The following is a 15,434-nucleotide window of genomic DNA, read 5'->3' on the forward strand; positions in this document are numbered from 1 at the left end:
TCTGCTCACGGGGCTTTGTTTTGCCGTAATTTGATCTCCGCTCTGTTGAGAGTATTTACAGATTCAAGGGAGATGAATTACTGTAAAACACATGGCTGGGTCATTAAGAGCTGGCAAATATGCTCTTTATTGGAGGAGAGGATAAAACTAAAAACAACCTCATTGAGGGGAGGATTATCAAGCTACATCTAGAGTAGGAATATAGTAGTAGTATTTTTCTTACGGTATATGTTCTGTTGTTTGCTTAGTTTAGTGTCACTTACCTGACTATTCCTCGAGACAATGTATGGCTTTTGTGCTGGATATCTGGGCCTGAAGGCTATAGAGAGGAGCAGACCTCACTGTCTCCTCCGTAACATCAACAAACACTGCAATGTCACCCTCATCTGTTACGGCAGTCAAAGACCTTTTAGAGCAGGGCATCAAATCAAACTGACATATCCTCATTCAAACATACTTCCCACTTAATAATCGCTTGTATTTCCAGGATATTTTCCTCATTTAGTGTCACCATTTAGTGTTTGTAGACTCATTGTTCTTGTTTTTCTCCACTTAGTGAACCAGCCTCTCAATGGTATCATTGGGAATCAATTTTCTGCATGGAGAGTCGTGACATTAAAATGCAAAAGGGTAAAGAGAGCCACAGGCTAGACACCTAGCGGGGCAGATTTCACTCACTCTGGGGGGCAGACTCATAGAGACGGCAGAGAATGTGCTCTTATGCACAGTAGATTTTTTTCTGTGACAGGAAATGCTTTCTGTAGATTTCTTCAAAGATAATTTACATCAGACGTCCTTTTTTGTGGAATGCTGCGGAAGAGTTTCTTAGGAATTCAAACATTCTGAACTTGTTTCAAACATGATCATTGGTGAACACCCAAATCAGTGAAATTACCCTACAAACCCTGTACAGTAATGAATTATGCCTCAATGGCTTGCAAAAGTGTTTTTCACATTCTTAAATTGTTTATTTGGATTGCCCCTACCTAGTGAATGATCTCCGATTGAGTGAATGATCTCATTTGTACTATTAAACAATCATTAGCCATTCTGCCTATGGAAAATACAACAGGTTCTTTAGAATGTTACTCTCCAGTAAAATATTATATAGAATAGAGGGTAGATTTTTAGTCAGATTAGTTTTTTTGTAAAGACCTGTCTCAGCTAGTTCAGTCCTGAGTGAACATGGCGGTCATGTTAAATGCACTCACTGACATCTAGTGGCGTTCTACGGTACTGTATCTTACTTTTTTCCAGAGAGCTCCTGATGATGCTACCAGTGACCACCTGACCTTGCATCACTGCAGTAATCTCACACACACACATTTAATGCGTGTGCGACCTTTTCCAAAGTGCAGCCATCTATTTGGAGCTGTGCCTGGAGATGTTAGTGAGGAGAGGATAGAGAGGATGGTTCCCCTCTTCATAGTGGGTTTTGAACGATGTTGCTTGGAATTTGGTGAGGATGGATCATTGAGGGGATGATGAAACCCACAGAAGAGAAAAGGGTATGTAAAACATTTTGTTGAAATACCTTTTTAGTGGAGTCCAAATAGTTTCCATGATTCCATCAAACTTACATTTGAGTTATTCAGTCATATTTTGACAACACAAGAAAACCGCTTCGAGCACCTGTACTCCTTGTGTTTGTAAGATGTCATCAGTTCTGCTGTTTTGTGTCAGTGTGTTTTGCTCGTGACGAGTGGGTGAGGATGACCGAGAGCCAAGGTGGACACGAGCCCAACCGAACTCAAGAGTTGAGAGCCGTCGTTGTTCGCAAGAAACAAAGAGAGGACACATTCAAACTGCGGGTCATCTTCTTGGATGACAGTGAGAGCATATTTGAGGTTGAGGTGAGAAGTGTATTTTTCATAACTATATTCCAGTCAACTTGTGACCAGAAGTCACAAGTATTCATCGATTTACACACGGGCCAAAAGACCGTCACTGCCTTATGTGTTTGTCAACGGAAATACCTCTGCTTATTGTAAACAGAAGTATATTCAGATGTTATCATTTTTATTATTACAGTTAAATAGATTCTTCTTCCAATTGTACTCTGTTGGCAATGCATTTCACTTCCTTTTAAAACCCCATTATCCCTGTTGACTGCATGCAGTATTTTTCCATCCAAGCCATGGGGCATTTTGTGCATCTATGTCATGAGTGAAGGGACAATAAGTGGATCAAAGAAGAGGTTGCTGAGTGGTCCAGTACAGACGGATGTGAATGGCTGCAGGGCAGCTTTGAGTTAGCAGGGTTTTAAAGTGTCTAAGGTGGCCCGATTTCCTCATCCCCTTGGGATATTGAACATAAAGCGCCTTCATTCGTTCCAGCCTACCTCTCATCATTTGACTCTTTCTTTATTCTGCAGTGAAATGCATGGTCAGGTCATGTCAAAACTCCTCATCTTCACACAGCTTAGTTGGGGAAATAAATCATGATTCCGATCTGATCCGTGTAAGCTGAATTACTCTATGTTGTTATTTTTGTAAAGAAAATGCCAAATGAAAACTTCAAAGTATAACTTTCGTATTTACTGTTTACAGCAAAGGATCCTTGGAAATGATTTCTACAACAAAGTATGTGGGCACCTGAAGCTGTTGGAAAAAGAGTATTTTGGCCTTGAGTTCCGTCACCAGTGTGGCAGTTATGTAAGTCATTCAGTAGAGCACATACTGTACTGTAACTCAAATGTAGGTTCGACTAAGGGATGACAAGAAGAGTAACACATGATTTGGATTCTCCATCTGTAGATGCTTACAGACTAACATTTCAACTGACTATACTAACTCTTGCCCTAACCAGTGGTGTAAAGTACCTAAGTAAAAATACTTTAAAGTACTACTTAAATCGTTTTTTTTTTAGGTATCTGTACTTTACTTTGCTATTTATATTTTTGCCAACTTTTACTTTACTACATTCCTAAAGACAATAATGTACTTTTTACTCCATACATTTCCCCTGACACCCAAAAGTACTCATTACATTTTGACAGGAAAATGGTCAAATTCACACACTTATCAAGAGAACATCCCTGGTCATCCCTACTGCCTCTGATCTGACGGACTCAAACACAAATGCTTTGTTTGTAAATATGTCTGAGTGTTGGAGTGTGCCCCTGGCTGTCCGTCAATTTAAAAAAAAATGGTTTGCTTAATATAAGGAATTTGAAATGGTTTATACTTTTACTTTTTGATACTTAAGTATATTTTAGCAATTTAATTTACTTTTGATACTTAAGTATATTTAAAACCAAATATTTTTAGACTTACTCAAGTAGTATTTTACTGGGTGACTCACTTTTACTTGAGTCATTTTCTATTAACGTATCTTAACTTTTACTCAAGCATGACAATTGAGCACTTTTTCCACCACTGGCCCTAACCTTAAACCTTATCCTAACCCTAACCTTAAACCTTATCCTCACCCTAACCTTAACCTAACCCTAACCTTATCCTAACCCTAAACCTTATCCTAACCCTAACCTTAAACCTTATCCTAACCCTAACCTTAAACCTTATCCTAACCCTAACCTTAACCTAACCCTAACCTTAAACCTTATCCTAACCCTAACCTTAACCTAACCCTAACCTTAAACCTTATCCTAACCCTAACCTTAAACCTTATCCTAACCCTAACCTTAAACCTTATCCTAACCCTAACCTTAACCTAACCCTAACCTTAAACCTTATCCTAACCCTAACCTTAAACCTTATCCTAACCCTAACCTTAAACCTTATCCTAACCCTAACCTTAACCTAACCCTAACCTTAAACCTTATCCTAACCCTAACCTTAAACCTTATCCTAACCCTAACCTAACCCTAACCTTAAACCTTATCCTAACCCTAACCCTAAACCTTATCCTAACCCTAACCTTAAACCTTATCCTAACCCTAACCTTAAACCTTATCCTAACCCTAACCTTAACCTAACCTAACCTTAAACCTTATCCTAACCCTAACCCTAAACCTTATCCTAACCCTAACCTTAAACCTTATCCTAACCCTAACCTTAAACCTTATCCTAACCCTAACCTTAAACCTTATCCTAACCCTAACCTTAACCTAACCTTAAACCTTATCCTAACCCTAACCTTATCCTAACCCTAACCTTAAACCTTATCCTAACCCTAACCTTAAACCTTATCCTAACCCTAACCTTAACCTAACCTAACCTTAAACCTTATCCTAACCCTAACCTAACCCTAAACCTTATCCTAACCCTAACCTTAAACCTTATCCTAACCCTAACCTTAAACCTTATCCTAACCCTAACCTTAAACCTTATCCTAACCCTAACCTTAAACCTTATCCTAACCCTAACCTTAACCTAACCCTAACCTTAAACCTTATCCTAACCTAACCTTAAACCTTATCCTAACCTTAAACCTTATCCTAACCCTAACCTTAAACCTTATCCTAACCCTAACCTTAACCTAACCCTAACCTTAAACCTTATCCTAACCCTAACCTTAAACCTTATCCTAACCCTAACCTTAAACCTTATCCTAACCCTAACCTTAAACCTTATCCTAACCCTAACCTTATCCTAACCCTAACCTTAAACCTTATCCTCACCCTAACCTTAACCTAACCCTAACCTTATCCTAACCCTAAACCTTATCCTAACCCTAACCTTAAACCTTATCCTAACCCTAACCTTAAACCTTATCCTAACCCTAACCTTAAACCTTATCCTAACCCTAACCTTAAACCTTATCCTAACCCTAACCTTAAAGGGATACTTCGGAATTTTGGCAATGAGGCCCTTGATGTACTTCCCCAGAGTCAGATGAACATTCTTATATGTCTCTCTGTCCAGTATGAGGGAATTTCGAGGTGGTTTTGCAAGCCAATGCTAACCAGCTAACTAACATGCTAGCAGATATCCATAGACTTTCAGTCACTGTGCTAACGCTAGCAAGCAGTTGCTTATCAACAGATAGTTTGTTGATATTATGACCATCTGTCGAGCATCTACAGATGGAATATCCAAATAAAGTGTGAACAAAGAAGGTACACTAAATGATGTCACTCCAAGCTTTGGATGCTAATCTGATCTGTATTTCTAATCCCAGATGTGGTTGGAACTGCTAAAGCCCCTGGCCAAGCAAGTCAAAAGTAAGTTGCAGGTACTGGTACAGTTGAAGTCGGAAGTTTACATACACCTTAGCGAAATACATTTGAACTCATTTTGTCACAATTCCTGACATTTAATCCAATTAAAAAAACATTTTTTTAGGATGGTTAGGATCACCACTTTATTTTAAGAATGTGAAATGTCAGAATAATAGTAGAGAGAATGATTTATTTCAGCTTTAATTTCTTTCATCACATTCCCAGTGGGTCAGAAGTTTACATACACTCAATTAGTATTTAAGCACCTTTAAATTGTTTTACTTGGGTCAAACGTTTCGGGTAGCCTTCCACAAGTTTCCCACAATAAGTTGGGTGAATTTTGGCCCATTCCTCCTGACAGAGCTGGTGTAACTGAGTCAGGTGTGTAGGCCTCCTTGCTCACACATGCTTTTTCAGTTCTGCCCACAAATTTTCTATAGGATTGAGGTCAGGGCTTTGTGATGGCCACTCCAATACCTTGACTTTGTTATCCTTAAGCCATTTTGACACAACTTTGGAGGTATGCTTGGGGTTATTGTCCATTTGGAAGACCCATTTGCGACCAAGCGTCATCTTCCTGACTGATGTCTTGAGATGTTGCTTCAATATATCCACATAATTGTCCTCCTCATGATGCCACCTATTTTGTGAAGTGCACCAGTCCCTCCTGCAGCAAAGCAACCCCACAACATGATGCTGCCACCCCCATGCTTCACGGTTGGGATGGTGTTATTCGGCTTGCAAGCCTCCCCCTTTATCCTCCAAATGTAACGATGGTCATTATGGCCAAACAGTTCTATTTTTGTTTCATCAGACCAGAGGACATTTCTCCAAAAAGTACGATCTTTGTCCCCATGTGCAGTTTCAAACCGTAGTCTGACTTGTTTATGGCGGTTTTGGAGCAGTGGCTTCTTCTTTGCTGAGCGACCTTTCAGGTTATGTCGATATAGGACTCGTTTTCACTGTGGATATAGATACTTTTGTACCTGTTTCCTCCAGCATCTTCACAAGGTCCTTTACTGTTGATCTGGGATTGATTTGCACTTTTCGCACCAAAGTATGTCCATCTCTAGAAGACAGAATGCGCCTCTTTCCTGAGCGGCATGACGGCTTTGTGGTCCCATGGTGTTTATACTTGCGTACTATTGTTTGTACAGATGAGCGTGTTACATTCAGGCGTTTGGAAATTGCTCCCAATGATGATCCAGACTTGTGGAGGTATACAATTTATTTTCTGAGGCCTTGGCTGATTTCTTTTAATTTTCCCATGATGTCAAGCAAAGAGGCACTGAGTTTGAAGGTAGGCATTGAAATACATCCACAGGTACACCTCCAATTGACTCAAATGATGTCAATTAGCCTATCAGAAGCTTCTAAAGCCTTGACATCATTTTCTGGAATTTTTCATGCAGTTTAAAGGCACAGTCAACTAAATGTATGTAAACTTCTGACCCACTGGAATTGTGATACAGTGAATTATAAGTGAAAGAATGTCTGTAAACAATTGTTGGAAAAATTACTTGTGGCATGCACAAAGTAGATGTCCTAACCGACTTGCCACAACTATAGTTTGTAAACAAGAAATTTGTGGAGTGGTTGAAAAACTAGTTTTAATGACTCCAACCTAAGTGTATGTAAACTTCTAACTTCAACTGTAATTTATGCAAAGGCTTGTGAATTCTGCTATGTGGACTGAATCATGCTATCTGTCGTACTAAAACAATGGGGAATGAGCATCAAGGATATTGTTCCTCTCTCCTACAGACACCAGTGATCCAACGTTCCGCTTCATAGTGAAGTTCTTCCCCCCAGACCCAGGGCAGCTGCAGAAAGAACTGACCAGGTAGGTCACTCTCTCTTGTTCTTCTGTTGAAAAAGGTTGTGCCAATTGACATTTGCCCCAGCTATACAAATGGTTTGGACCTCTTGACTAAGGGAACTTATTTGGTACAGAGAGACATGATGCTTAATCAAGACAAATTCAAGCTTATTCAACTTCCCTCTTGCAGGTACCTGTTTGCATTGCAGATTAAACAGGATTTGTCCAATGGGAGTCTTACTTGCAATGATAACAGCGCTGCTCTCCTTGTCTCACATTTACTGCAGTGTAAGTAGAACCCCTGGGGTTTGTCGTTGAAGAGTAAAGCCACATAATGCTTCATGCTTACAATTGAACTCCAGTTTTATCATAATAGTGGCTTGTGTTTGTGGTGATGTCTCCACTGATTCCTTACACTTGTAGCAGAGCTAGGTGACTACGAGGAGGAACTTGACTTGCAACATCTAGAGACCAAGAACTACGTACCCAACCAGGAGTGCCTCCACAAGAAGATCCTGCGCTTCCACAAGAGGCACAGGTAGATACCTCCCGGGCTCAAGGGTCAGAGGCTTAGGGCTCTCTGGTAGCTGGGAGGGGGCAGAATAGGGCCTACACTGCTCAGGATCTGAAGTAGTTAATGACTCAGGCATACCAGGTGTGAAGGCTTGATGGTTCTGGCGGTGAGGTGACTGTCGCATCGTGTTGAGGTGACAGGGGGTTTGGTGGTTAGGTGAATGTAGGCTGTTGCTGGTGCTGCGTGTGTTCCAGGGGCCAGACACCAGGTGAGGCAGACAGCCAGCTGCTAGAGGTGGCTCGGAAGCTGGACATGTACGGGATCCGCCCACAGGCTGCCAATGATGGAGAGGGCACCAAGATCAACCTGGCCATCACACACTCTGGAGTGTTGGTCTTCCAGGTAATGGCTGGGCTCGTCACAAAGACCTCTTAATGAGATGTACAGGAGTTGTTCATAGGGCATGTATAATATACTATGTTCTTGCATTACAGTGGATTGTACAGTGTGGACTGTCTTTTTTAGAGAGACAGGAGCTGGAAACAGATATGCCAAGAAGTAAACAGAACCAAGAGAGAAGTGTTTATTACAGAGGTTTACATTTGGACTGCTTGACAGTTTGTTTCTCTCTTCTCCCAGGGCAACACCAAGATAAACACTTTCAGCTGGGCCTCAATCCGCAAACTGAGTTTTAAAAGAAAGCATTTTTTGATTAAACTCCATGCTAAGATTGTGGTGAGTTTTTTTTTTTTTTTGAGACGTTAAGTGTGACTGAGTGGTCAAACAGGATTTCATTAGTTACCAGGTGTTTGTCTGTTTGTTGGTTACATGTGGTTTTATTCAAACAACATGCTGCTTTATTTAGACAGAAATGATCTCTATTACATGTGTGTGTTTGGTCAGCCCTCTCGTAAGGACACGGTAGAGCTAGCCATGGCCAGCCGTGATGTGTGTAAGGCCTTCTGGAAGACGTGTGTAGAGTACCATGCCTTCTTCCGTCTCTCTGAGGAGCCCAAGTCCCGACACAAGTCCTTCCTCTACAGTAAAGGCTCCTGCTTCAGATACAGGTCAGACCACTAGATACGTAAGGGGGAATTTATTCATTTGTCAAAAGCCTTTACCGTTTACTCAGTTTGATAACACTGTGCTACCCCTCTCTCTAGTGGTAGGACCCAGAAACAACTGTTGGACTGTGTCAGGAGAGGGGGGAGGAAGAACCTGCCTTTTGAAAGGTTACAACACTTATTGGGGAGGTTTCCCGAACACAGATTAAGCCTAGTTCTGGACTGAAAAGCAATCTTAATGGAGAATCTTCATTGAAGTTGTTTTTAAGTCCAGAAAGCACGGTTTGCATTGCTTGAATATGGTTAAGCAAAGCAATAAACCCTTGTCTTTCTAAACCTCTACGTTCCAGGAAATTCTACAAGGCCCACTATGACAACAGGCAGTGCAGGTCCTCTCCTGACCTCCTCACTGATGTCTCCAAACAGGTACAGTACCTTCTGTTATATGGATTTCTTTGTTGTATGTTGATTTCTTTGTTGTATTATTATTCTAAACAGAATTTAAAGGGTGTTGAGACCGAGTGAAAGACACTATAAATCAATTGCGATTTGATTGATAAACAATTAGCATAATTGCATGTGCTCTAAACCAAACTTGTAAATGCACAAGTGCAATAGGAGATTTCCTGTGAGTCAATTCCAACGGCTCACTTCTGCATTTTTTGTTGTTGGTCAGTTTGTTTTGACAACGGAGGTTTGTAATATGAGGTAAGGTTGTAGTATGACCACGTATCCTTAGGCTCTTTTGAGATGACAGAACTAGGTGTCTCACAGTTCAGGTCCTCCTGTATGCGTTTCAAGCCTCCGGCTCAGTGCCAGTCTTCTGTTCTAAATGCATTCCTGTGTCTCAAGGTGCAAATGGACTCCTGTTCTTGCTGAAGCTGAATTTTCTTGCAATGTGTTAGACTTCACGCCACCTCCATTCCCTTAAATTGGTCCGCATGTCTCGTACTCTATGGCCAAATAAATCATTTATGATTACATGTGCCATCAAGCAAGCAGCACTTTGTGTACTCTACTTCTGAATGGGTTTCACCATCTTGCCAATGCAATCTTTTTCTGCAAAGTATAAGTGAGCCAAATCAATGTTGATACTGTCAACATTGACACCATCAGACACCATCCCAACAGACATTTTTGGCAGAAAATGTCTTCTGGAAAATGTGAACTTTCATGCGCATTAATAACAAACTTGTATGCTATCTGTAAAAACAAATCAAATTGTTAAATTAGGAGCCTAGTTGGTTTAGCCACAGACAAAGTCAGCAACCTTCCCGCTAGCCATGATGGGCTGAGATAATGGCTGCGCTGGACATGCCGAGAGATGTGTTTGGGTTGGTCTGCTATGTAGCACGCTTCTGTCTATAACAAAGGTCTGCTCAGTATGTGTAGGTAATGATTTCTAAAGTGGATTTTTATGAAAGATAGCACAAATAACTGCAAAGGTGTTGCCCTCCACTTTCTGGAGGTCAGAGCTTTGAAATCTGTGGAATGCACGGTGGAAGTAGAGGATGATAGCTTAGTAGGTCGAAGGTTCAAATATGCGGAGGGAGTCAAAAAGAGAACATACAGGCTGTTCTATGAAACACCTGTCTCCAGATTACATCTTCAAAACTAAGGGCAACCATGGCAGAGAGGGAGAAGCATTCATCCATGTTTACAGGTAAGAGAGTCTACCTAGCTATATTTTCAGATATGATACATTTCAAATGTTGTTATAAAGTAGTTTATCTAGTTAAATCGTACTGTTAGCTAGCTAACGTTAGCTGGCTGGCTCGCTAACTAACATAGATTTGATTTGATATAATGTGTGTTTACCAGAGATGGTAATGTGAAGAACAGTATAACCTGCACCGCATTTTTCTGGTCTCGGAACCCTTGTCCCCCTCCCGGTCTCAGTCTTGACTCGGTCTCACTCCCAGCATTACCCATGCAGAGCAAGGGGAACAACTACTCCAAGTCTCAGAGCGAGTGACGTTTGAAACGCTATTGGCGCGCACCCCGCTAACTAGCTAGCCATTTCACATCGGTTACACCAGCCTCATCTCGGGAGTTGATAGGCTTGAAGCATAGTGAAGAGCTGCTGGCAAACGCACAAAAGTGCTGTTTGAATGAATGCTTACGAGCCTGCTGGTGCCTACCATCGCTCATTCAGACTGCTTTATCAAATCATAAACTTAATTATAACATAATAACACACAGAAATACGAGCCTTTGGTCTTTAATATGGTTGAATCCCGAAACTATCATTTCGAAAACAAAATGTTTATTCTTTCAGTGAAATATGGATTATTCCGTATTTTATCAAACGGGTGGCAACTCTAAGTCTAAATATTGCTGTTACATTGCACAACCTTCAATGTTATGTCATAATTCCGTAAAATTCTGGCAAATGAGCCAGGCGGCCCAAACTGTTGCATATACCCTGACTCTGCGTGCAATGAACACAAGAGAAGTGACACAATTTCACCTGGTTAATATTGCCTGCTAACCTTTCTTTTAGCTAAATATAGATTTTTTTTTTTGTGTGTTTTTTTGAATATTTAATTTTTGCATTTTCCAATTAAGAACATTCAAAACAAAGGTGAAAAGATATTAGACAACGATAGGACAAAGTGACAGTAACAGACGAGCGTAACAAAAATAAATAATAATAATTATTATATAAACATACAATACGAAAAAAAATGGATTATTGCTAGTTGAAAACTGTGTATTGATTTTAAGAAAGGCATTGATGTTTATGGTTAGGTACACGTTGGAGCAACGACAGTCCTTTTTCACGAATATGCACCGCATCGATTATTACGCAGGACACGCTAGATAAACTAGTAATATCATCAACCATGTGTAGTTATAACTAGTGATTATGATTGATTGATTTTTTTTATAAGATAAGTTTAATGGTTGCTAGCAACTTACCTTGGCTTCTTACTGCATTCGCGTAACAGGCAGGCTCCTCGTGGAGTGCAATGTAAAGCAGGTGGTTAGAGCATTGGACTAGTTAACCGTAAGGTTGCAAGATTGAATCCCTGAGCTGACAAGGTAAAACTCAGTTGTTCTGCCCTTGAACAAGGCAGTTAACCCACCGTTCCTAAGCCGTCATTGAAAATAAGAATGTGTTCTTAACTGACTTGCCTAGTTAAAAAAAAATTGGTGTCCAAATATACCGATTTCCGATTGTTATGAAAACTTGAAATCGGCCCTAATTAATCGGCTATTCCGATTAATCGGTCGACCTCTACAAATAACAGTACGGCAGACCAGCACCTTGGGATTGCCTAAATAGGTATCTCCCCTGACGTGGGCATGTTTTCAATACAGACTCCTTTTGTTGTACAGTATTCCGTATAAGGTATCCAGACCTTATGAAAGTTGCACAGTGTACCCTTAATCATGTAATAAATCAAATCTAGCGATACATAACTTGGCATTTCTTCCATCCATTGTGGGAGGATAACCAACCTTCTAATTAATGGCATTTGCATGTCTTAGCCTCTATAAATTCTAGATTACACAGTTTCTTCTGATAACAGCCCCCAGTATCCACATTTATAAGGAAACCAAAACAGTGAGAATCTGTAGACATGCTGAGATGAAAGAATTTACTCTTTGCCAGAATTCAGTCAGCCTTCACAAGACTGCAAATATGTCCCCTTTTGTGTTTTAGACCTCCAGCAGAATGACATGCATGATATTCAGATTCACTGGATGGTCAAAAACTGCAGTAATTTTTGTCTGAGATTATACATGATTGGGCATTCTAACATCTGTATCCGTTCATCATCAGTAGCATCTCCCAGGTCTTCTTCACATTTTTCTTTGACATGTTTTGTGTCATCGGGAAAAGCCTCTATCAACCCTTGATACAATTTGGATATCAACTTTAAAGGTCTGTCAGACGGCCTTAAAATAGTTTCAATCTTTGAAGCTTCTGGCTTGTCCAGTGTTTTCTGCACAGAGAGAATAAAGTGTTGTATCTGCAAAGTTCACCTCTGCGCCATCACAGACTGGTTTTCCCTGGCTGCTTGACCCTGATGAGACCCCTGTCACCATCTGACCCTGCTGAGACCCCTGTCACCATCTGACCCTGATGAGACCCCTGTCACCATCTGACCCTGCTGAGACCCCTGTCACCATCTGATCCTGCTGAGACCCCTTTCATCATCTGACCCTGATGAAACCCCTGTCACCATCTGATCCTGCTGAAACCCCTGTCACCATCTGATCCTGCATAAATAATTACCTTGGTGTACATTTATACATTATATTATCCAAGAACAGAATCAACGGTTCAATAATTGAAATTACCATTATTCACAGATCCCAGACTGTAACCAGAATACCCATCAACTCAAGATGGAACTTTTCATCCATTCACTATACCTAAAAATTCACATAAGCTGCAGGGACACCTGTCACCATCTGATTCTGCTAAGACATGATGAGCATAGTGTTGTGTACTGACAATGTTGCCTGTAGAGCTGTTTATACTGTGTCAGTGTGACAAGTAGGGAATTAGCTAGGACAGAATATTAGTCTTCAATCGGTTGGCTGCTGGTTTCATTGATTCAGGTGTAGTGTGATTGAGGCCAAAACAGTAGCTAAAGTTAGTTCACTTTTGGCTAGCTCTAGCTAATGGTACAACATCAAACTGACTTCTGTTGAAACGGGACAAAAAAGGCTACAAAACATTTCCATACACACAACAGCTGTTAAATACTGCCACCTGACAGATAGCTAGAGGCTAGCTAAAGCTGAACTGGCTGTGGTAGCTACTAGCTATTTGAAAGCTAACTAGCTGCTAGTAGTTCATTCACTTCAGTCGAGAGGGTATTAAACATTAGCTAACATAACATGTCAGTTACACCACTCGCTCAGCACTGGGAGCAAATAATTGTTTTCAAACAGCAGTTACCTTGCCAGCTAGATCAATCAACTAAGGAGTAGACAGTTTCTGCTCTGCTTTCGTATGGAACTCAGAAAGCAGCTGCTTCTGTTCATCCCGCTGTGCCGGAAAACAGCCTTCCCAACGATATAAGGCTTCTGCATGGTCCTAAAGCACACCGGCGCCGCCGGGGGGGGGGGTCATGTACAATGGTGAAAGTTACACACCTGCTGTCAGTGATATCAGGGTGTGTGTGTGTGTGTTCCAGGTGTATGAGCAGACCTGTGGGTTCCCCCATCCCGACTGTGCCCCGGGTGGGAAGCGCAGTCAGTCTGCTGTGGAGGTGCTGTTCACCACTATGGATCTGGAGGGCCCCCCGCCCCACTCTGCACACACTTCTGCCTTTGGCCAGTCCCGCTCCTCTTCCTTCTCTGGGGCTGAGCCAGGGCCCACAGCGCTACAGGGGCCCAAGGGGCTGCGGTGCCACAGTGAGAGGGCCACCCAGAGCTTCAACCGCAGCAGCAGCGTGGCTGAGGGGCCTCAGAGGGGCCGACTGCTGGCCAATACACAGCAGCTGGTCCTGCTCTACCCCAGCCCTCACTCCCACCTTTACCCCTACCCCTGCCTGGAGCTGCACCCCATCCTGCCCCTCTCTGCTCAGGCCTACATGTCTGGCTGCTCCTCTTTCTCCTTGGACCACGCTCCAGCCCCACTGCCTCTGTCCCACTACGGCCCAAGGCCTGCTCCCCAGGCCGCCCTCCTGGACGAGTTCATCCGCTCCTCCAGTTTCTCCAACCCCTCCTCCTTGTCTCCCGGTCTGCGGCGCCAGCGTCATCGCTACAACGTGCCTCCAAGCATGGCTATTGCTCCGGGGCTGTATGCTGCCACTCTGGCTGGTTGTGGTGCTGGTCGGAGGGAATTTGGCAGAGAGGAGACGGCAGGCCACTTCAGTGATGACTCCAGCTACCAGGCAGGCCTACCCAAGCGCTCCTGGAGCCATTCTGATGTGAAGGTCCTCCGGCCTTCTGCCCCAGCAGCAGAGTTCCGCCCTCTAGGTCACTACCCTCACCTATCACGCCGACACTCGCCTGCACGCCCAACACACCTCCCTCTTAACCTGTCCCCCATGCCTGAACGGCCCGCCTCTGTGTGCGTGCTAGGGGCCGGGAGCAGGACAGGGAGTGGAGAGATCAGCCTCAGTGACTCGGACGTCATGTTCCCATACTACTGCCCAGGGAAACTGGTGCGCTCTGGCCCCCTGGCTCGGATGCGCATTTCATCTGGTAGTCTGCAGCTGGACGAGGGGGAGGAAGACTCCTTTAACTTAAGTGACCCTGAAGGCAGTGCAGCAACAAAGCGGTCATGAGCCAATCAGAGCGTTAGTATTTGTACTGGCGCTATCCATAGCCAATCACAGCTTATTCTCTTTGGTGGGCCTGTGGTCCCAATGGGACGATAAATCTCTAAAAAGGGTTTTTGTGACCATGTCTTCAGAGTCATTCCGGTCACTGGTCATATTTGAAGATGAAGGCATGAGAGACACACCAAACTGATGGACCTGACTTCATAAGTATGCCTTGAAGAAACCGTCAGACAATTCACATTTTTTGGGAATAGACTTTACATCAACAAATGTAATTACTTCCACCACATAAGATGAGTACTCGGATGAAAGACCAAACAGCCCCTCTCCCGAGTCTTACCATTTCAGCGCTGGATTTTGATGGACCTTATAGGCTACTGTACTGGTCTCACCTCACTGTCAACAGTCTAAGGAACTCCAACTGTTATTGGAATATTCCTAATGAAACAAGCCTTTTGAAAATGTGGTTTCAAAGACCGCAAGGACTGTGGAAAGAATAAGGACTTTCTATGCACTACTTAGCTGCACATAACAGGAAGTGGACCGTCTACAGAAACAAAATGGGAATACTGTAGACTTGTCCACCATTCTGCCGTTGAAAGATACTGATGCAATTCAATGTATTTTCATGGAATACTGACACATTCAATAAAAATAAAAAACA

General features: G+C 42.4%; 1 protein-coding gene across 1 annotated transcript; it reads left to right on the forward strand.

The window, feature by feature from the left end:
- The first annotated feature begins 1,149 nt into the window (after nt 1–1,149).
- LOC112229052 (FERM domain-containing protein 7) lies at nt 1,150–15,434 on the forward strand. Its single transcript, XM_024394943.2, has 13 exons — nt 1,150–1,508; nt 1,684–1,853; nt 2,550–2,654; nt 5,083–5,125; nt 6,887–6,965; nt 7,132–7,229; nt 7,365–7,479; nt 7,710–7,857; nt 8,095–8,190; nt 8,359–8,522; nt 8,619–8,687; nt 8,870–8,945; nt 13,676–15,434. Exons 2-13 carry the CDS (start codon nt 1,713–1,715, stop codon nt 14,771–14,773), a joined length of 2,232 nt encoding a protein of 743 aa, XP_024250711.1. The 5' UTR covers nt 1,150–1,508; nt 1,684–1,712; the 3' UTR covers nt 14,774–15,434.

This window comes from Oncorhynchus tshawytscha, linkage group LG30, assembly GCF_018296145.1.
Source record: "Oncorhynchus tshawytscha isolate Ot180627B linkage group LG30, Otsh_v2.0, whole genome shotgun sequence".
Classification (NCBI taxonomy): Eukaryota; Metazoa; Chordata; class Actinopteri; order Salmoniformes; family Salmonidae; genus Oncorhynchus; species Oncorhynchus tshawytscha.

Excerpts from the sequence above, each read along its gene's own strand:
- LOC112229052 (XM_024394943.2), top strand. The coding sequence starts at position 1,713 with ATGACCGAGAGCCAAGGTGGACACGAGCCCAACCGAACTCAAGAGTTG. Across the intron at positions 1,854-2,549 it reads AGAGCATATTTGAGGTTGAG|CAAAGGATCCTTGGAAATGA; the intron begins GTGAGAAGTGTA and ends TACTGTTTACAG. Across the intron at positions 5,126-6,886 it reads CCTGGCCAAGCAAGTCAAAA|ACACCAGTGATCCAACGTTC; the intron begins GTAAGTTGCAGG and ends TCTCTCCTACAG.